This window comes from Cavia porcellus, unplaced genomic scaffold (assembly GCF_034190915.1).
Source record: "Cavia porcellus strain 051 isolate PalLab524CR breed Dunkin Hartley unplaced genomic scaffold, mCavPor4.1 scaffold_18, whole genome shotgun sequence".
NCBI classification, from domain to species: Eukaryota; Metazoa; Chordata; class Mammalia; order Rodentia; family Caviidae; genus Cavia; species Cavia porcellus.
This window is the reverse complement of record NW_026947501.1, coordinates 16,000,665-16,022,313: the sequence shown is the minus strand read 5'-3', so window position 1 is coordinate 16,022,313 and position 21,649 is coordinate 16,000,665. Positions and strand designations below refer to the sequence as shown.

At 39.1% G+C, this 21,649-nt stretch overlaps 1 protein-coding gene across 3 annotated transcripts in view; it reads left to right on the top strand.

Moving 5' to 3' along the window:
- The window catches only part of Pus10 (pseudouridine synthase 10), an 83,215-nt gene that overhangs the window by 56,541 nt on the left and 5,025 nt on the right, over positions 1-21,649 (top strand). For 2 of the 3 annotated variants that reach the window (XM_063229466.1, XM_063229464.1), the window contains exons 6-15: positions 1,333-1,444; positions 4,169-4,230; positions 4,531-4,576; positions 7,074-7,138; positions 9,316-9,401; positions 10,440-10,565; positions 15,858-15,914; positions 16,698-16,774; positions 16,868-16,923; positions 17,516-17,633. In XM_063229466.1, coding sequence (XP_063085536.1) covers positions 1,333-1,444; positions 4,169-4,230; positions 4,531-4,576; positions 7,074-7,138; positions 9,316-9,401; positions 10,440-10,565; positions 15,858-15,914; positions 16,698-16,774; positions 16,868-16,923; positions 17,516-17,633 — 805 coding nt within the window. The remainder of the gene's footprint in view (positions 1-1,332; positions 1,445-4,168; positions 4,231-4,530; positions 4,577-7,073; positions 7,139-9,315; positions 9,402-10,439; positions 10,566-15,857; positions 15,915-16,697; positions 16,775-16,867; positions 16,924-17,515; positions 17,634-21,649) is intronic. The other variant, XM_063229465.1, reaches the window with a different exon arrangement.

Genomic DNA, 21,649 nt, shown 5'->3' with positions numbered 1-21,649 from the left:
AGTTTCAGCTGGATACAGAATGAATAGATGAACTACTTTTTAACTTGTATTTTGAGAGGAACTGTAGTTTTGGGTTTTTTGTTTCTGTTTTTGGTTCTGGGAGCGACCTCCAGAATCAGCCTCATGACCTTGTGCTTGGGAGGCAGGTGTTTATGCCGCTAAGCTAAATCCCCAGCCTAGAACCGTAGTTTTTATATTATGTTTTTCCAGATCAACTTGACCATTAGCTAAATTACTTTTTTGTTTTCTACTTGCAATTAGTCGTATCTCTTGGTCTTGCATAATTATATTAAAATGGATATTGCTTATAAATAGTAAGTTCTATCAGTGAAAATTAGACAGAAGGGATATTCAAACTGGCCAGTATGGTGCATGTTAATAATCCCAGCTCTTTAGGAGGCTAAAGCAAGAGGATTATAGGTTTAAGGCCAAAATAAAGAGGGTTGTAAATGTAGCTTAGTGGTAGCGCACTTGCCCAGCATGTGCAAGGTGCAGGGTTCAATCCCTAGTACTTAGGGGTAGGAAAGGTGTGTGGGAGATTTTTCAGGGTGACCCTAATATCTCTTTCATTACAGTAGCCCTGTAATAGCCATAAGGCTGTGTGAAGTGTATTTCAATTAAGTGAGCTTGTTAGTTTGGTAGAAATATCTCAGTATTCTCCATCAAGTGGAGCAGTTTTGGTAACAGTGTAGCATGTTTTTCTTCCTTCTTAATTCAGTTGCTTTCTGTTGCAGTCTAAAGCTAGCTATCATAAGAGGGACTTCCTGAAAGCCGTGTGCTCATAAGTAGGTTTTTAAAGAGTGGGAGAGATTTATTCAGCTATTTATCTGCTGTTACATTGGTGAGCATTTTAGAACCTTGATACTTCAAGATTTAGTATTTTTTCTTCAGCAGTAAAGAGAAAAAAGGTAGAGCTTTTACCTTGACTTCTCAAAAATAAGGCCCGTTTTCAGCAAGACAGTAGATGCAAACATTTTCAACATGGATATGATTATTGTAATAGACAATTTTAAGTTTCTAAACTATAAAGTCATTTCTTTCTGACCTTTCCAAAATATAAAATCCTGGATCTGGCAATTCCAGTTCAGAAAAACGTAGTATGTTTTTATCATTGAAGCTTAACAAATTGTTTTATATGCCATTAAAAAATACTTCTTGATTTCACTAGAATATAGGCCCTTGAAGTGAGAAATCTTGGTATGGTTTATTCTCTATTTTCTCTAATGTATTAAATGTGACACATGATATGCACTTGTTATTTTTTAAATAATTCTTTTTTTTCAAGGATCAAGTGAAGTTTTTCATACTGGTGAATTAATTTTTGTTATTCAGAAAGCAGAGTCTGTCGCTGGGGAGAAGTGATGTAGTTCAGTTAAAAGAAGCCTACAAATGGATAACACACCCTTTGTTTTCAGAGGAACTGGGTGTTCCCATCGATGGAAAGGTATCGGATTATGTGCATTAATTTTATTCTCTGGTTTTATTAGTTTTACTTTATTGTATGGCAGAGTTTTGGTTATCCAAAATAATCCTCTCTTTAAATAATTCCATAAAAGATTCTAAGCTGAAAAGGGTTAACTTTCTTTCTTTCTTTTTTTTTTTTTTTGTGGAGACTGGATCTCGCCCTGTAGTTCAGGCTGGTCTTAAATTCATTGTGTAGCTCAGGCTGGCCTTGAACTCAACGGTAATTCTGCCTCAGCCTCGTGAGTGTTGGGATGACAGGTGTGTTCTGTAAACACCAGGCAAAACATTAATTTGAAGTTAAAATCTCTTTTTTTTTTCTCTAACACTTCTTTGTGGTCCAAGATATTTATATATTTAAAAAGTAATGTGTACCCTAATTTACCTTAAAAGGGTAAAAATAGCTAAGTCTCTGGTATTTAAATTGGAGATACAGATTTACTGATACAAATTGATATATAAATAACTGTGACCCAGTACAGTCAACACTACATTATTTAGTTTTATCTGTGGCTCATCTTTTCTTAAAGAACATGGAAGTTACATATTCAACTACAATGAAAATGAGCTCAATCTACATTGTTGGTATCTCAAATCCCTTTGTTTACTTTTAATCAGAGACTGTTTTCAAAACTAGATTGCTTCGCCACATTCCTAGTTCCAGGAGACACCTTCCTTCAATCTCTGAAATGGACTGAATTCCAAGGAAGAGCTTGGGTTTCCAGAAAAGTGTGAAAATGTGTTAAAATCTTAAATTAGATTTGAATAGCGTGTCCTCCTTGCCTGGTCATTTTTTTTAAAGGAAATTCCCAGAGAACCAGATATTCTCCTATTCAAATAAAATCACAGTCGTCTTCCATAGCTAAATAGTTAGGTTTTTAACCATTGTAAATTATCAGAGCTCTGTCTTTGGGACTGAATACCAAGAGAATAGAGAATAAAACCTCTTTATAGATAGTATGAAGAGGAAATGAGGTAATACAAGTCCTTTGGAAATTAGAGAAGATATTAATGTAAAGTGTTTTTACCTCAAATTTCAGTTTTGAAGCACAAATAATTTTACATGTTCAATCAGTGAGAGCAAAAAAACAGAAAACAAAAGATGTAATAATGTTTTGGTAAATCAGGCCAAGTGAAGTTTTCTTTAATAGACAAAATTCAATTTAATTTTACTTTGGAGATTAGAATACGAGCCAAAAAAGCTGTATATTGTTACGATTTTAGAGTAGCTAATGACTTTACTACATATCAAACTTGTAAGTACAGAGCACAATAAAAAAAAGGTAAGCTGCAACATAGTGTATGTATAGCTTTTTCCTAATGTGGAATTTTGCATATTTTCTGCAGAGGTAAAAATATATATAATATGGAATCTTTTTCTTTATAAGAGTATTTATTGTAGCATTTTTTAGTAACAGTAAAATTTTCTGTAACTTGAATGTGTGACAATTCTTAGAGTTGAAAGATGCCCATGAAGTGAGATTAAATATAGGAATTTTTCAAAAGTATGCTTAATACCTCAAAAAATACATATATGTTTAAATTCTTTTTTCTTTTTAATTGGCACCAGTGATCAAACTCAAGACTGCGTGCTTGCAGGGCAGGCGCTTATGCCGCTGAGCTAAACCCCAGCCCTTATATGTTTAAAGTCTTAAAAATGGTTAGACACCTACCAAATTGTTAGTTCTACCTTGGTGGAATGGGACTAAAAAACCATGTATTTGATTATTTTATAGTTTGTGGGTACCACTTCTGTAATAAAAAATTAAGACCCCTCTTTTTTTTTTTCTTGCTGCCAGGGATTGAACTCATGACCTTGCGCTTGCCAGGCAGGTGCTTAAGCCACTGAGCTAAATCCCCAGCCCTAGACCCCTCTTTTAAAACTAAAATCAATTAAAAAATTTGAGCACTTTAAGATAAGCCTTGTGTGCATGCCTGTAATTCCAGCACTCTGGAAGTTGAGACAGGAGGATCCGCACAAATTCGAGGCCAGCCTGGGCTACATAGTGAGTTCAAGGCCACCTTGAACTCCATAGTGTGACCCTGTCTCAAAAAAACAAAAAATAAAGCAAAATAAAAATAAGCTTCCAGCTGGGCATGGTGCTGCATGCCTATAATTTCAGCTACTTAGTATCTCAACTTTGAGGCCAGCTGGGTAAAGCCCTGGGTTGTCCCTGTGCTACTAAATTAATTAGTTTAACAAAAAAGTGGGGCAGCTGGGTATAGCTCAGAGGCAAAGTGTTGCTGAATTTGAACCCCAGCCCTGTACAAAAAAATTTTTGTATGGACTTTTAAAGGATATGAATACAGCACGGTATTTTTGCCTTTTTATTAATTTTAACCATAGTATTGACTGAACCATCTTTTCTTTTAGCTTTATCTCTTTGTTTCTTTCTAGTTCTCTAAATTCTCATTCATCTTCATACCTAATTTACATAGATGCCCCAAAATCATACAAATTAATTTAAAAAAACTTTACAAAGACTTTTTTGGTGGTATCATTAGTGACTGAATTTTTAAATGGAAGAATAAAATCCTTTTGTTGGTAGCTGCTCTGTAAACAAGCTGTTCTGAGAGCAGTAGTATTTCTAGTTTCCGCATCATTTTTTTCTGAACCAGTCTTTGAGAGTTAATTTCAATTTCCATTGAGAAGTTGTTAGATGTTAGTTTCCTTTTGCTCATTTTAAAACTTTCTTTTAATTTTTAGAGTTTATTTGAAGTGAGTGTGATCTTCGCTCACCCAGAAACAGTTGAGGATTGCCACTTCCTGTAAGTTGTCACGTAAACAGCAATGTCACTTGTGTAAAATTGTTCATTCCTTTGGTTTTCATAAAATAGTATTGTTTGTCTTTCTAATGAATATTTCAAAACTCGTCATGTCTTAGGAGGTTTAAAATGTAATCTCCCATGTAAAGTTCCTAAGCAAACCGGTGCAGCCCATGTAAAGATTCGTTTTGACTGCTTCTGAAATCCTGGGTTTAGCAGCCATGTCATGTAAAATATATTTGAATTATATCCATTTCCAAACAAACTCATTAACCTTTTTTATTAACTTGAATTTTATTTTAGAGGTGCAATTTGCCCAGATTGTTTCAAGCCAGCTAAAAACAAACAGGTGAGGCTACTTCTTATTTTCTAGTGAGTTTTTCTGTACTCCATATTCAAGTTAACTATATATATATATATATATTTTTTTTTTTTTTGACCAGGGATTGTACTCACGACCTCGCACTTGCAAGGCTGGTGCTTATGCCGCTAAGTTAAATCCCCGTTCAAGTTAACAATAAAACAAATGTACTTTAAAAACATGGCAACTCTGTTATACCAAGAATTAGTCTTTGAATATTTCCATTTACTGCATTTATTTTTATTATTTTTTCACCCTCAGCACCTTTGCCTCTGGCTAGGAAGTCATAGCACACAAATATTTGTCAGTGTCTAGGTTATTCCACTGGTACATTAAGTTTAGAGCCAGTCTTTCAATGATGTTACTATTTGAGGAAAATCAACTTTTAATTTTTAACTCCCTAAATTACATCATCTGGGAAAAATCCATGGTAAGTAGCAGTAGCATTCCAAGCCTTTGTCTAATATATATTTTTTAGAAATTGGTGTTTAAAAATATAAACCAAGGTAAATTTTTTATTAGGTAGTTCTGAATTAATACAGTTTGAATGTCCTGTAACCAAAAGGCTTGGACCAGAAGTGTTTCCAGATTCTGGGAGTTTTTAGATTTGGAATATTGTATCACTTTGCTGGTTGACTTCCTTAATCTGGATCTTGGATTTTCAGGTAAAGGAAACCATTATAGCTGTATCATATTACATTTACAACAGGCGTTTAATTCACACTCCTCTTGACTGTCTGATGTTAGCTGGTTTTCAGGTTAATGAGCAAATTAGTTTATTAGTTTTAGTGCCCGTGCCAGATCGAAAGGCATGCCATGTTTTTGAGGTCATCTTTCATGCCCTCCTTATTTAGCTGGTTCTGTACAGAGGCACATTTCTGCAGTTTTACTGATACTCATTTTGTTCTTATGATGGTTAAAAAGAATATTTTATTGTCAGAGACACATAATTTGATCTTTCCTCTGCTTTGACTAATTCCTTGTCCTTTCAGAATGGGGTGGGGGAAAGAGATAACATTTGTCAAATACCATATCCTCTACAGAAATAACTATAGATGGAGGCCATACCTAGGACGATGCTTCCATACTCTTTTATCATGGCACATGTCACTTACCATGTTTGTTCAGCACTGTAAGCTTGACAGATGAAATCATTCCAGGCTGGCGCTAGCAGGTCTGGGGATCCCCTTGCCCCAGGCCCTGTGCAGAAGGCTTTGTGAACTAAAGGGGTAGGTATCTTGGTACAACTGTGGCTTTGCTGCTTTGCCGTACCAGTTAAGGAGCATTGCCCAAATGACCTGTAAAACATTTGTGCTGAAGATCTAGTTTCATTTTTGTTACATTTGAGGAAATATATAAGTGCGAGCATCAGATAAGAAGATAAGAATTTTTTTTCCCTGAAGCATCTTAGACACCATATCCTTTAGCCAGTGGGAGTTGCAAAGCCTCAAATGTAGGCTCTTGCTTAGTGACTGGGAGTTACCTGAATGACCTTTTGAGATTCTTTCAGGTCTAAGGTTTCATGTATTATCAAACAGACACTTAATTTTCAATTTGATCATGTGGTTCCTTGTAGACTACTCCCTAGGATTCCCCAGAATGTGGTTTAGAATCAGTGCTATAATTGCTTTCACTGTTAAGATGTCTACTTTATGCTCCTTTTCAGTCACATATGATTCTGTATAACCAGAAGTAATTATGATTTATCATTGTAAGACATGAATATATGTACTAATTGCATATGGAATACATATTTGTATTCCGTGAGCTTTTTTGGCTTTTTATTTTAAAAAATTCAAGGAAGCTGTGCATGGTGGTGCGTACCTGGAATTCCAGCACTAGGTAGGCTGAGGCAGGAGAACTATGAGTTTGAGCCCAGCCTGGGCTACATAGTCAGACCCTCCCTCAAGAGAAACAAAACTCAAACTCAACTGGAAGGTTTGTAGATGCCCTTCTGGTCAGAACAGTGGGTTTGCTTACTTTGTGGCTATTGAGTGACACTGAGCTGGCTGGTGCCAGAGCAGACTGGTTGGCTCTCGTTTACCTCCTACCTTGATAGGCAAGTCCGAAACCGTATACCGTTGTGCCACTGAAGGGATGCAGGGAAAAAATGCAGATGGACCACTCTGAATTCCTCTTGAAGTCTAGGGAAAAAAATTCAGAGCAGATTGTATGCAGTGCCATCATTTTTGTGTGTGAAGAATGCCACATTGTGAGGAGTGGGACCATACATAAAGGAGGCTTGTTCTGCTTGATCTCTTGGCCCCATGGAGACAGGCCAGATTGGAGAGCAGGGCTGTGGAGGTACACCAGTTACAGAACGGGCATTACGATTGCTTAAATTTTACTTGTTTTCTTTGAACTGTGAAATATTCACCCCTTTTAAGTATGTAAAACAATGTAATTTCTCTGATCATCTTCTGTGCTCCAGGGCCAGGGTTAATTGTTTAGGTAATGAAATGTCTTTTCATTTTGCTCTGTGTAGTCGGTGTTCACCAGAATGGCAGTTATGAAAGCTTTGAATAAGATAAAAGAGGAAGATTTTCGCAAGTAAGTAGAAGTTTAAAAATAGGGAAGCAGTCATGGACTTTACAATAAAGAGAATGTGGCCCTGGATGCAGCTCAGCGGGACAACACCTTGAGTTTGATTCCTCGTACCAAAAAAAAAAAAAGGAAAGAAAGGAAAATAAACCAATTTTTTAAAAAAGGGAATGTTCGAGATAATCTGGATTATTGCTGAAACAAGACGATATGTTTCAGAGACCATGCTTTATATGCCCCTGGCTCAGCAGCTGGCATAATGTGGTGTCCAAATTAATATTTGAATTGTCAATCAAACACAACTTCCTCATGTTTAGAAGAGGACTTTTTTTTGTCTTTTTCCTTTTTATCGGTACCAGGGGTCGAACTCACGACTGCCTGCTTGCAAGGCAGGTGCTTATGCCGCCGAGCTAAACCTCCAGCCCCTAGAAGAGGATTTTTATGTCAAAAGAGGATCTATCTGTCTTGCCTAAGTTTTCATCTGGATGATAGAGAGTGAACCTCTGGTCCAGTGCCATTCTTGTTACATCCCCAAGTCTGTATTTCCTAGGTGTCCCATCTCTAGATGAGGGAAAAAGCTTGGGAGTTTCCTTATTTGTAATGCAAATAGCACTGGCTGGGAGCACAGGAACCTGGCTCTAGTTCCACTCTGTTCTTCAGCTGAAATCATAAGCAGATTAACTCCATTTTTGAATATCAGATTGTTAAAATATGCTGAATTAGGGGCTGAGGATTTAACTCAGGAGTGTAAGTGCCTGCCTGGCTCGAGCAAGGTCATGATTTTGATCCCCAGTGCCAAAAAAAAAAAAGCAGAATTATAGTAAGTCTAGCAAACCTTGTATGATAATTCTCAGTGAATTTATTTTATTAAATAAAATACTATTATAGTTATTCTCCCAGAACATTGTGGAATACATTTCAAGCAGTAATGTTATAAGGAGGGTCTCATATCTTTTACTGACTAAAAGTGAATCTCAGAGTGGAAATATGTTTATTACATTTTGGAAGGTAAACATAATTATACAAGCATTTATTCCCTGAGTTTCTAAATGATTTCTTTATAAAGACATCCTGAGAAACTAAGAAAGATCCAGCTAGGTGTGGTGGTTTACTTACATCTTTTAATCCCAGCTACTTGAGTGGCTGAGGCAGGAGGATTACAAGTTTGAAGCAAGCCTGGACAATTTAGCAGGACCCTCTCTCAAAATAAAAGAGTTGAGGATATAGTTCAGTGGTATACTATTTGAATGACCTGTATTCAGTCCCCAGTACCACCAAAATATACGTATGTATCCACATTTAGTAATTGTACGTGGACTCTGGTTTGTGGCTTTGAAAATTTCCTAGGTAGTGGACAGAAAATAAGCCATATGTTTTTCCTTCCTCTCTGTATTCAGTTGGATTGAAGTTTCTTAGCTAACAGAGGGGAGTGTCAGCCACTTCCTACTTTTTCTGCTCTTCCAAGTCATAGTTGGAATGAGAAGGAAGGGAAAGGAAAAACAGTGCAGTACCCCCTGAAAGGTGGGCATGTGGCACTGGCGCAGGGCCCTCCGTGGACGGGGCGCTCGCTGCACACCAGCCTTGCCCTGACAGTTGACAATTGTGTAAGCCAGCAGCAAGTGACTGAGGAGAAAAAAATAATGGGGGCCCTAACGGGGCTTGCATTATCTATCCCCCCCACCAATTCTCAAGCCTGTTAGAAATCATTATCTGGGAAAATGAGGCTTTCTGAGCTTAAAAGGTAGCATCTGAGGCCTGATTTACCTAGTTCCACTGTCACGTGATAAAAGTGGTACTCCATGATGTGAGAGCGATTTGCCTGTGACCTCTGTCACCTCACTGACTGTCAGGGTTATTTGGCTGATATGGCTGGCTGGGTGTCCCCTTCCTACGTCATGCTCTGTGTGTGTCCCTTGGGAAGAGCAGCCCTCCCATGGACGAGGACATTTCCTCAGGCGAGGGTGTATGGACCACACTACCCTTCCAGAACCACCAGGCAGCTCTCAAAATGAGAACTCTGGAGTCTGGACTGGAGTTTATGATTTCCAAACCAAAAGTTAGGGAGAAGTATAGTCCATTAGAGACCCAGGTTCTATGTGTGTCCCAGACAATGCTGATTCATCTTAGTTTTATGATTCAATATCACGTCTGGAAAATAGTAGCCGTAAATTTATTTTGTTTTGCAGGCAGTTTCCTTGTCCTCCAAACTCGCCAAAGGCTGTATGCACTGTTCTTGAAATTGAATGTGCGCATGGTGCTGTTTTTGTGGCTGGTAAACTATTTAGTCTGGAATATGTGTGCACTGTCAACCTATTGTCCTTTGTGAACAACTCAACTGAGAACTCACCTGCTTTATTCTTACTGTTGTTAGGAGGGTATCAACAGTTTACTCTTGAGAAGTAGAACTGATAGCCAGATTATTTTAGATTCTAAAGCCTTTCTTAAAGATGTCAGGAAATCTGTTATTAAACATGCCATGCAAAAGGGAATTTCCATCAGAAATGTAATTTTTACCTTTTCAAATTTATTAGTTTCCTTCAGAATTGGCCAACTTGAAATATAGGCAGATGTAGAAACTCAAAACTGATGAGAAAAACTGCAGTGTAAAAGCATGCTTTGTAACATGTAAGCTAAACCCGAGAAAATAATTTATCTCCCAAATGAGTAAATACTTGGCTTCCTCCCGGAAAAACGAGTTGTTACACTGACTTTGCCAAGCAGTGCTGTAGCAGTGTTTGAAAGGCACGCTGCGTTACAGGGACAGGTGGAAGGAGGTTGTACTTCGGCCTTGATTGCCCTGGGCCACGAAAACTGCTGGCTTCGTGCAGCTTTGTTCATAAGCAGCGAGTCATAGTCTGCTAGCATTTTGTTGTTGTTGTTTGTTTTTCTAAGTTACAAAACCTTCAGAATTTCCTGTATTTGAATATATTATCACTAACGACTGTTGTACTGAAAATACTACTAATTATGTTGTAAAGCAACAGTTTTTTTAAAAAAAATGATCCTTAGTGTATTCCACTCTGTAATTTGGTCAGTCAGCGAGTGAACTTACTGAGAATATTGAGCAGTTTTTCAAATTCATTGCTACCATGTCTTTAGCCATCTGTTCTGGTGTTACTTTATATCTTTGTATTTGATTATCTTCATGTCTATGTGCTAGCTCCTCAAGTAAGATGTGAATTAAACACTAGGCCTTGTTTTATATCGTAGTGCTTAGGGTATGACGCTCAATACAAATCGTTGCTTCTCTTTTTAGCCTATTGTGTTAATTATGCCATTCCATACAGGTTACCTAATATTTCTTTGACAGGGAGATATAATAAATTTTCCAGAAATCTACCACAAACTCCTTGGATAATTGATGGAGAAAGGAAGCTGGAATCTTCAGTGGAAGAATTAATTTCAGATCATTTACTGACAGTATTTAAAGCAGACAGTAAGTTATAATATTGATATTTTTAAATCCATTGTCATTCATGAACAGAGTTCTTTGGGTTGACAGGAAAAAATCACTATGTTTTGCTAATCACTACCAAGCCTAGGCCCCTTGGCAGTGAGCTTCCCGTGAATACGGATTATGTCCAGGCTTCTCTAGTCAAGGCTGGATGTTAGCCTAGGGGTCCAGGGATGTCTTTCCTTTCTCATGATGCCTATTCTCTCCTGGGAAATTGCAAACAATTGATACCACTTGAAATGAATGCACTGGGTGCACTACAGATTCCACATGCAGTACTTATCTGAGAGTCATCACTGGCAAATCTCTAGCTTCTGTTCTAACATATAAAATGTGTTACAATGAAGTTCAGGCCTAGAGAAATTAGATGAACAGAGGCCATTTTAGAAAAACTTCATGCCAACGTGTTGTATTTTAACTGCTGAGATATTAATGTGCCCAGAGTTTGTGGGATGGGTCTGGTCCTGTTAGGCTTACGCTTTCCTTGTCTCAACAGGCCTGTCAGGTCAAAGGCAGCTAGGGGTAAAGTCTGTGAGCTTTTGCCTTGAGCTTTTACTTAATTTAATATTTACAGGCTAGTTATCTCCTAAGTTTTATGGTTCAATATCATGTCTGGGAGAAAAAGTAGAAAAACAGCTGAGCATAAAAAGTCTTTCAAAGCCTTTCTGGTGCTACTGGACTCCTTTTCTTCCAGAAGATCCCAAAACTCTTCAGTTCTATTTTAAATCTTAGAGAGATTTATCCCAGGGGAAGCTCATGTTACCCCAGAGGGCTCTGAAATAGATGTATGTTTCTCCTTGCAATCTTTCATGAAGTTGTCATTTTATACATGAAGGGAGGACTGTTGTCCCCAAACTAAATATAAAGCAAATTGTGTGTTCAATATGGATGCTGAGGAAATTTATTAAGGGTCCTTTGAGAAAAAGAGACCTCAAAACCGTTGTGCTATCTCCTTGACAGGTGATAAAACCTTATTTGAAATTGTGAATTAATTTACTAAACCCACGTTTCTCAGATATATTAGTTATTATTATTTTTGATTAAGGGTTTATATTTGAAAACTGTAGAAAGGTGATTTTAGTTGTTGTGCCCTTAACTTTTATAGCTCCATGAAATAAACCAGTGAAACAGCCGAGCTCCTTACATAACCTTTCTTTCCTATAAACAGGATAGATAAACTTGTTTCTTAGTCACCTTAGACTAGCATGTCCTGTTACCTACCTGCAAATTCCCTAGTGAAAGAATAGTATTTTGACACTCTTAATATAAAAGTGAGTCTAAGTTTTCCCTAATACTACTTTATTTTTGTTTTTTTTTGGAGTACCAAGTCGTAACTACTAGATCACCAGGGATTTGTTTTTGTTTGAGACATAGTCTCACTGTATAGTTCGGATTGGGCTTGAACCCACTGTGTAGCCCAGCTGGCCTTGAACTTTTAGTCATCTCCTACCTCGGCCTCCCAAGTGCTGGGATTACAGGTGTGTGCCACCTCACCAGGCCCAATGCTACATTTATTACTTCAAATATTGAGTAAGTATTTATCATATCAATTCCCTGCTAAAAACTGATGAGCTGTAAGATAAAGCCTACCTTCTTAACGTAGTATTCTGGGGCTTTCATTATCTGGCCTCTGCCGGTTTTTCAGCCTTGATGTCTGTCGGCCCATGCGTACTGGCCCAAAGGCTACTGCAGATTAAAACCAAGTATAGGTTTTAATCATTCTTGCCCTGTTTGCTTTTGAAATGCCCTTTATTTTAAGCATAAGCCTTAAAGAACCCAAGAATTAGAGCCTATGGCAAGAACGAATGTGATTTTAGAAAACTCATCTAATTTTTAAGTGTGTATTTTCTAGCACTTAAGGTGTAGAGAGGCCACAGTGACTCCATTTTGTCCTGGACACATCCGGTGGACGATGTTATGGGAAAAGTGTAGGCCTTGAAACATCGCCCCCACCCCAAGGTAAACACATGAGGTCCTGTAAGGATAAGAAACAAACAAGTTATATAATCTAAGCATGCGCAATTTGAGTTTTTTTGTTCGTTATCTCAATAAAACTTGCTTGTTTATGCTGGCCGGGCAGCAGCCATTTTGCTGACCCTTGATGTGTGTGTACCCCTTTATTTTCCTTTGCTTGCAGAACCCCAGCATTAAGGCACTGGCTCCTTTTTCTTTTGGTCAGCTATTATTCCTGACTGCAAGTCAAGTTTTTAGGTTGCCTCTATAAGTTTTTTCCCACTCTATGGTCCAAGGCTATTTTCTTAATTCTCAGTTTTGAAATGTATTTTCTAAAAAGTAGGGCCCATAGTACTCCTTTGGCCTGGATTTGGTGCTTCTCTAGCCCTCCCAAGAACCTAGCTTTGTTTACCTCTTTCTTCTTCTTTTTGTTTTGTTTTGTTTTTTGGTACTGAGGATCAAACTCATGACCTTGCGCTTGCCAGACAGGTGCTTATGCCGCTGAGCTAAATCCCCTGCCCACCTCTTTCTTCCTGATGGGCAGGAATCTGTGAGGAGTTTCATGGACTGGTTGATGAATCTGAGATTTTTGGCCTGAGTTCATGTAATCGGTAGACTTGCTTCTGAGTCCTGTTTTTTTTTTTTTTTTTTTTGTCTTTTTCCTTTTTATCGGTACCGGGGATTGAACTCACGACCGCCTGCTTGCAAGGCAGGTACTTATGCCACTGAGCTAAATCCCCAGCCCCCTTCCTGTTTTTTCTTGCTGTGCCTGCTGATCTTGCGTTGTAGCTTCTGTGGGCCCCCCTGTGACGAGGAGATAGGTGTGGAGAGCCGAAGACAAATCAGTGGCCGAGGGAGTCCGTGCCTTCCCGGTCCTAGGAAGCCACAGCTTCCCTGCCTTAGTGCCACTGCTTGAGTCTGCTCATCTGACTGGCGCTTCTGATGTTGCTGTGGACTTCTTAGTAACTTGACATTGGAAGACAAACAAGATTCGGGGTTCTTCGGGACTTGGTAGTCTGAATAATTCTTTCTCTCTCTCACTCTCTTTCTTTCTTCCTCTTTTCCTCTCTCTCTCACTCTTTCTTTCTCTGGAGCAACAGAGTGAGTTTTTATTTTAGTAGGGCCTGTGCTGCAGCACTGGGGCTTCAGGACATTCGGAGCGAGCCCTCCCTGTACTAAACTCAAGAGCTGGCTGGAGTGCTGCTTCCATGGCAGCTGCTGGCCTGCTGGGTGAGAGAGTCAAGGTTGAAAGGTTGCTGTGAATGTTGGGCCTGTAAATAAGGGGCCCAGAACCCTCCCTGGCTGGCTTAGCCAGGGCTGGGTGCCCGCTGTGTCATCTGAAGCAGTCCCAGATTCCCCCTCCCTGCCTGCTCCCGCTGCTTCCCTGGAAGGGAGCCCGACCTCACCCTCCTCCAGGCTGCCCCTTTGGCCAGCCCTCACCTGTCATCACACACAGGCAGGTTACCCACACTTCTGAGCTGGAGCAGCAGCGTGGATAGCTAGGCCTTACCAGACTAGCTCCAGGGGGTTGCTCGTCTCTGCAAGACATATACTTCTGGGTCCTGTGGGTCTCACTTCATTGGATAGTGCATGATGGACAGCAAATAGCCCAAAGCCAACAAATGTTGGCTTTGGTCTACTAAAGGGATTTCTAAAAGGTAAAGGAAAAGTGAAATACTATTTTCTCCCCAGAGAAAGGGAGACTAATTTTCAGTGTTGTTTTCATGGGCCTTGCAAGCCTTTTAGCCTTTCCTTCTTTTCCGTTTTCTATTTTATTCTTTTTAAAGAGAAATTGTCTTCCTGTTTTGCCTAGGCTGACCTTGGGCTTAAGGGACCTTCTTGACTCAGCTTCCCAAGCAGCTAACCTTCCTTTTTCCAAACTCTGCATGGAAATTCTGTGTGTAGAATCTTTGCTGGGAGGACATGGCTGTCACAGTGATACACAGGCCTTCTCCCCTCTGTTCTTCCCCCCAGTAGTGTTCCTTGTGCCCTCCAAGGTGGCGGGAGTATTGGAGAGTAAAGACCAGCTCCACAGCCTGCGTTAGAACTGGGCCCTTAGTGCGGCAGTGTTCCTGTGCTTATCCTGTCATAAGCCTGACTCACTTTTTTGCAGTTCATATCCCTCCACAAAGAGTAAGCCCTGTGAGCCTAAGAATTGTGTCCATTTTGTTGGACTTTGTCTCCCCAGCATCAGCTATGATACTCCGTACTTGGCAGGTACCTGGTAAATACTTGTTCACTGAATGGTTAAGGCAAGGTATGAACCTGAGTTCTCCTAGCCTTTGATCTTTATATTCAGTGACCTGAGACTTTGCCACTCTGTAGGTTCCTAGCCAAAGTTCCCAAAACATTCCAGCTTTCCCAGACCCTGGTCAAAGAAGATTCGCCCTGTCTTTCTGCCGGGTACAAGTCTGAGGTCTCAGGCTGTCTTTGGGATACAGAGACATTCTGGGTTAATGGTTAAGCATTCTGGGGATCCTGCTGGATGCTACCTTTGGGTCTGCATTTCTTAGAATGATGTGACCTGAGGCAAGGGGTTTATTTTGGTCTGATAATGACAGTGTAATGACACATAATGCACTTAGAATAATACCCATTCATGGTAATATTCGCTGTGGTGATGGTGATGAAATCATCAGTCAGTTCTGTATCTAAGAATGTTGTTGTGTACTTTTTATTTAGGCATTTTTATCCAGTTTTTATAGTTTTTAGTTTGTGATGATCTATTTATTGCAGGATGTACACCAGTTGAATTATAGTTCTAGTTTAGGTTTGATTAGACAACGAATTTGTTTTTTAGGCTCAACATCCCACATCTTTCTTTAAGTCTTTAATTCTTACATGAAAGATTTCTTGCAGGAAATAAAAAAAGATGATAGAATTTTTGCCGTAAGCTGGTGCCCATTGAGGTGGTAGGGGCCTTTGTCAAGCAGTACTGTGCCTTCCCATGTGATGATGTCCAAGCTAGACCTTCGACATCAGAATTTCCTAGCTCTGCCCATTAATTATGTGACTTTGTGAAAATTGCCTATATTTCTAAAGCTTAATGTTCTTTTATGTAATTCCTCCCAAAGTTATAATAAGTATTTAATAATGTATGAATAATTGTTATTCCAGAGCTGACACATAGCGAGTAGGCCGTATGTGGTGTTTATTACGACCATTTCTGTTCTCATCGGTTGAGTCTAGGTGGAATGGTAACTGTCCTTTGTGATCTCCTGTACACTGTTCAGGACTTTAAATTGGGTTATACCAGAGCTTGGAAACAAGTAATTCAGAGGTGTATGTCTCTGATTTTTTTTCTTGATCTGTTTTCCGAAGGTTTTAATTTCTCATCCTCTGGAAGAGAAGATGTAGATGTGAGAACATTAGGGAATGGTAAGATACATCAGCATTGTCTGTCCAGAACTCACTTTCTAACTGTTATCTCTGCAGACAGCAGGCTTGCAGTAGTCCTTTAGTCAGCAGGAAAGTGGGCAGGGCCCTGCGATTGTGGCGCTGCCTTTTTAAATGCTGTGATATTTGTCTCACAGGAAACTTTACCTCAGAAGGGATCCTGATTGCATACCGTGCCCATAGCTTGTAAGGAACTTTTATGTGTATCCCTCTCCCGTAGTTTGATTAATTGTTCCATTTAGTAACATTTCAGAAGTACCAGTTTTCAAAATTTATGTCCTCATTTAAAAATAATTCTGCTCTTAGCCTTCATTTCTCTCATTTTATGTTGGTGAATTACAAGATGATAAAATATAATCCTGAGCCACCTGAGATTTGTCATCCCTTTCTCTCATGGAATTGCCATTTTTCTGTGTCACCAGTGGATTAGACTGGGAGAGTAGATTTCAACTTGGTATACCTGGGTATTGTTGCATGTGACAGTATCATAGCATCATAAGCAACTTAATTCGTTGTTTGAAGGTGATTTTGTAATTAAAACAAGCTTGCTTGTGGACCATATTACCTGTGCTGGGGTTAAGCAACCCTGTTCCCCCAAAAGCCACTTGATTCTTTTCACACATTCTTCTCTGCCAGATGTAGTCATGCACTGAACTTTCCAGGCTTCTAGAGCTCAGCCCATTTTCACACTCCTTAACCTCTTGTGTGGGCCTAAATGTTAACTCCATCAACGTGTTTCTGTTTCACAATGGGGTGTGCTGCCAGGAAGGCCCTTTGCAGTCGAGCTGGTGAATCCTCATAGAGTCCATTTCACTTCACAAGAAATGAAGGAACTTCAGCAGGTAAGCCACTTCATGCTATGGAAATCATCCTGTCTTTGCCACTCTGTAACTGAGCTACAATTGCTAATTGTTTTTCTTTTTCTGCTACTACAGAAAATTAATAAATCATCCGACAAAATCCAAGTACGTGACTTGCAGCTTGTCACAAGGTGAGGGTAGGTTCATTGGAGATTATTTCGAAAGAGAAATTTTAGTTGCAGATCGTGTAGCTGATAAAGGAATCGCACCTGGAATATATAAAGAACTTTCTAACATCCCAGTTAATAACGAGGGAGGGGCTAAGCAGCCATCTCTCCAAGGAAAACATGAAGAAGGGTCAGTGAACACATGCACAATGCCCAGGTCTTTAGTCCCTAGGGCAATGCAAAGCAAAACCACAGTGAGGTCCCACTTCACAGTCACTAGGGTGGCTCTTATAAAAACACAGAAAATGACAAGTGCCGCAGGGTGCCCGAAGCTGGAACGTGCATCGCTGGCGGGGTCACACATGCGGCCATTTTGGAAAGCAGTTTGACATTTTCTTAAAAGGTTAAATAGCGAGTGCCCACATGACCCAGCAATTCCACTTCTAGACATTATATTTGCAGGAGAAATGAAACCACGTATCTGCCCAAAGACTTGTACCTGAGCTTTTATAATAATAGTGTTTATAAAACAAAGAGGTAGATATCACCCAAATGTCTATAGATAACTGAAACGTGATATTTTATATATTCAGAGCGTTTTAATTGTTTTATTTAGAGAAGCAATAGGACATATGAAAGAAGGTGAAGAAGAAAAGACCAAGACCTACAGTGCCTTAATATGGACAAATAAAGCAATACAGATAGAAGACATCGAGTTCCTAAATGACATAAAGGTAGTTTAAATGCTGCTGTTCTTTTTATTCTATTTTTCTATTGCCCGTAGAAGAGCCTCCTGTTTTCTTGGTTATCATCAGCAGGGCAGGGAGCAGGGCTTTTGGTATCTGTGAGAAGCAGGTTCAAATTCTAGCTTTGCTATTGTTTATTGAATTCCTGGGCTTCCATCTAACCTATCAGGCAGTGCTGCTGCTAACAGTTAGAGCCTGACTCTGGGGACAGATTACCTGGAGGCAAATCCTGGATCTGCACTTTTCAATTTCTGACTTTGGACAAATTATTTAACCTCATAATGGTTCAGTTGTTTCTTCTGTAAAATTGGTGAAATAATTCAATGAGTTTACTGCTATAAAGCACTTTGGATGATTCCTGGCACATGGAAAACACTCAGCAATGCATATCTTGAGAAGTAGAGATGAAATAAAGTAAGTTACCCTTTATCTAATAGAACTGATGCTAAAGTTAACTATGTGAACAAACATGTAATAATATGTGTGAAGCACATATATTTTGGCACATGGCTTCACATAAATGTGTCACTGTAGAGGGTCTATATGTTCTTTTGCATATTTTTTCCAACTTGTAACCTCTTTGTATAAAATTTTTTTTAAAAATCTTTTTGAGACAAGGTCTTGCTATGAGTTCAGGCTGGCCTTGAACTCAATATGTAGCTAGGCTGGCCTTGAACTTGCAGTGATCTTCCTGCCTCAGCCTTCCAAGTGCTGATACAATGGACGTGTAGCACCATGCCAAGCGCTAATTTACTTTCAAGTGCAGAGAATGAGCATAAATGGGCACAAAGATACATATAGTTACTGCAGCATTGTTAATGTGGGCTGTGTATTTTATAAAAACTGATGACATACTAGAGGGGACTAGTTTAAAATTATGATAACCGTATAATGGACTATTAATATTCAGTTGTTTAAAATCATGTGGTAGGTGTTTGTTAACATAGGAAAATATTTCTGATAAATGGTAAGGGGGAACAAAAAGGAAGGATGTGTGCAGGATGGTCCATTGTGCTTTAATATACACATGAAATTATCTGTGGCATGTGTATGTGTCCATGTAGGTATGACTAGGAAACTATACAGCAAAAGATACCTTGACAGGCTTTATACTATGAAAAATACAGATAACTAATAGATAATGGACAAGGGATGTAAACAAATAGCTGGAAAAGGAACAATTCAAACAGGCCAGAATCATTTGGAAAGCTAATTTCAACTTCTAGGTTATAATGGTAAGATATTACTGTAGTCCCCTTAAACTAATAAAACCAAGCAGTCAGTTTCAGAGAAGCATAGTTGCTTTCATTCAGTAGAAATGTGAAGTCTTTCAGAGCCCTTTTTATAAAGCAACTTGGTAAGGACTTTAAAATTTAAACATGCACATGCCTTCTACCTAGCACACAGTCTGACAGTTTCTCTTAGAGACATAAAGATAAGTATACATAAAGACTTACTCTTTTTGTTCAAAGTGGCAAAATCAACAGTAATAAAATAAAGCAAAATGAATGTGTTTCAATAAAGAAGTTGTCAAATGGATTATTGTGTAGCTATTATAAAAACAAAACCAGCATACGATCAATTTGATTTACATGTTAAAACAGTATGTATATGAGGGGTACGTTCAGATAAAAATATATTACAGGAAAAGGCACATTGCCCTTAGTCCGTCTAAGAATACCCTCCCGTGCTCCAAGCGCACTTCCCCCATTGTGCTTACCACTTCCTGAAAAAGTTCCGGAGGTCCTGCCTCATGAGTGTCTTTAATTGTGCTGTCATGGCTGCCTTGAATCATCCAAAACATTTACCTTTCATGGTCATTTTGACTTTGAGGAAGAGCCAAAAATCACATTGTGCCAAATCTGACGACTAAGGAGAGGAGGACACGGTGTAATGCTTCATGAGCCTGCCCTTCCATTGGCACTTGGCAGTGGCATTAACCATATATTGTCTGTCGTACCTCATAGAGATACTTATAAAAGAGGGCGTTCAGAACTGCTTCAGAAGGTAGTAAGAACAGTGTGCTAAGTTTATTGGAAACAAGGTGAGAGTGTTTGAAAGGATAAATGGCAATGTGTCCTTTAATTTAAAAAATTTAACCATTCATTGTATTTTTTTTTTTTTTTTTGTCTTTTTCCTTTTTATCAGTACCGGGGATTGAACTCACGACTGCCTGCTTGCAAGGCAGGCGCTTAGGCCACTGAACTAAATCCCCAGCCCCATCCGTTGTATTTTGATTACCCCTTATAACATGCCTAAAAGTGTTAGGGAAAAGATAAAGATGTATCTGAATCTGTGACTCAAAGAGCCCATGACATTCGGAGAAAAGAAGTGAAGGAAAGAATAAATAGCATTTATAGGATGAGTGTTTGGGTGAAAACATGTCATTTACAAGTGCTGCTTGGAGAAGCTCACATAGAAAGTAGGGGAAAGTGCCAGGTTACTTTCAATTGCTCGTTCAGTTCTCAGGTTCAGTGATTTCGTAGGCCCCTTTTGGCTTTTGGCCTTGCTACCTTTAGGTTAATAGTTATAATATGGATAGATAGCTTTAAAATTGCAAGATAAGCTAGGCATGGTAGCACATGCCTATAACTCCAGCACTCTGGAGGCTGAGGCAGCAGAATCACCATGAGTTCAAGGCCAGCCTGAACGATACAGTGAAACCCTACCTCAAAAAAGACCAAAAAAGAAAAAAGAATCACAAGGTTACGATTTCTAGACTTCATTCATTCATATGTGTACACATTATTCAGAGTGCTGTGGGAAAAAATAAACTCATTAAAAAAATAGCTTCCAGGCTAGGGGCAAACCATTGGGTTTGATCCTTAGAACCAACCAAAAAGATTTTACAGCTTGGGATAGCTGTAGAGCTAGTTCAGAAATAATGCTATAGGGTGAGTTTGTAAGTACAGATTAAGTTGTGAAAGGGTCTATTTTAATGGTCTACAACCCGAGTGGAATGATAAGACTAGCTGATCCGTTTACAATAACAATATTTCAAATAATCTTATTGATATAAAAATAAAAAACTGTTACTTCCTTATTCTGAAAAAAATTCACTTCACATTTACTATTTGTTCTCTTTTTAAAGGGTAACTTACTTTCAGGGGAAAAAAGCTTGTGTGTTTGTGAAAATTAAGCTCTATAGGGATGATGGAGTGCAGTGTTAGAGTGAGCAAAATGGCTTTGTCATCTGAAACCAAACAAAGGCACAGAGCTTGTGCTGGCCTGAGTGCTGTGCTGGAAGCAGCGATGGGTATTTCCATCAGCCAACTGGCTTGTGGTCAGAGGACTGGAATCTGACTCAAGAGGTAAAGGAATTCGGGAAGGAAAGCGCTTGTTAGCTAGCTGCTCACTTAAAGGCCAGCTGCTCCGTACACCTCTGTGCAGATCACTTTCTAGTCCAGCCATGTCATTCGCTTCCTTCATTGTCTTTTTGGGCCAGAGAAAAGTTGAACCTAATGGAGACAGCTCATTTCATCAGAGCAAAACACTACTAAAATTAGAGAATTATCATTTTAAAAAAACCCTTCACAGAGTTGTGTGGAGCCAGTGGCTCCCTGTTTGGATAGCAGTGACAACCTTTCAAGTTTGGTCTTTGCCAGGACTTGCTCTCTTTCTTGGTAAAGAACTGATAGAGGGAAGATCAGACAGAAGACTTTCCACAGCAGGGCTTCAGGCACTCACCAATCATGCAAATTAGGAAGAGCTGTTCCAACAAGAAATCATACATTCAAGGTTGTTATGAAATACATTTCTGGCTATGCCCGGTATCTGTTTTTAACAGTTGATATTAGTTGACCTTTTACAGTATTAGCCTCTACTTCTTTCTATCTTCTGGCATAAAGGGAAATTTCGTATTTAAATGCATTAGGAGCAAAGTAAGTCTGAGTCCCTAAATATCAGAATTGTGACATGCAGTGTTATTTTTCTCAAGCTGGATTAACTAATATTGAGAGACCTTGGTTTATTGTGCACACTTGCTTGTAACTGCTACATTAAAA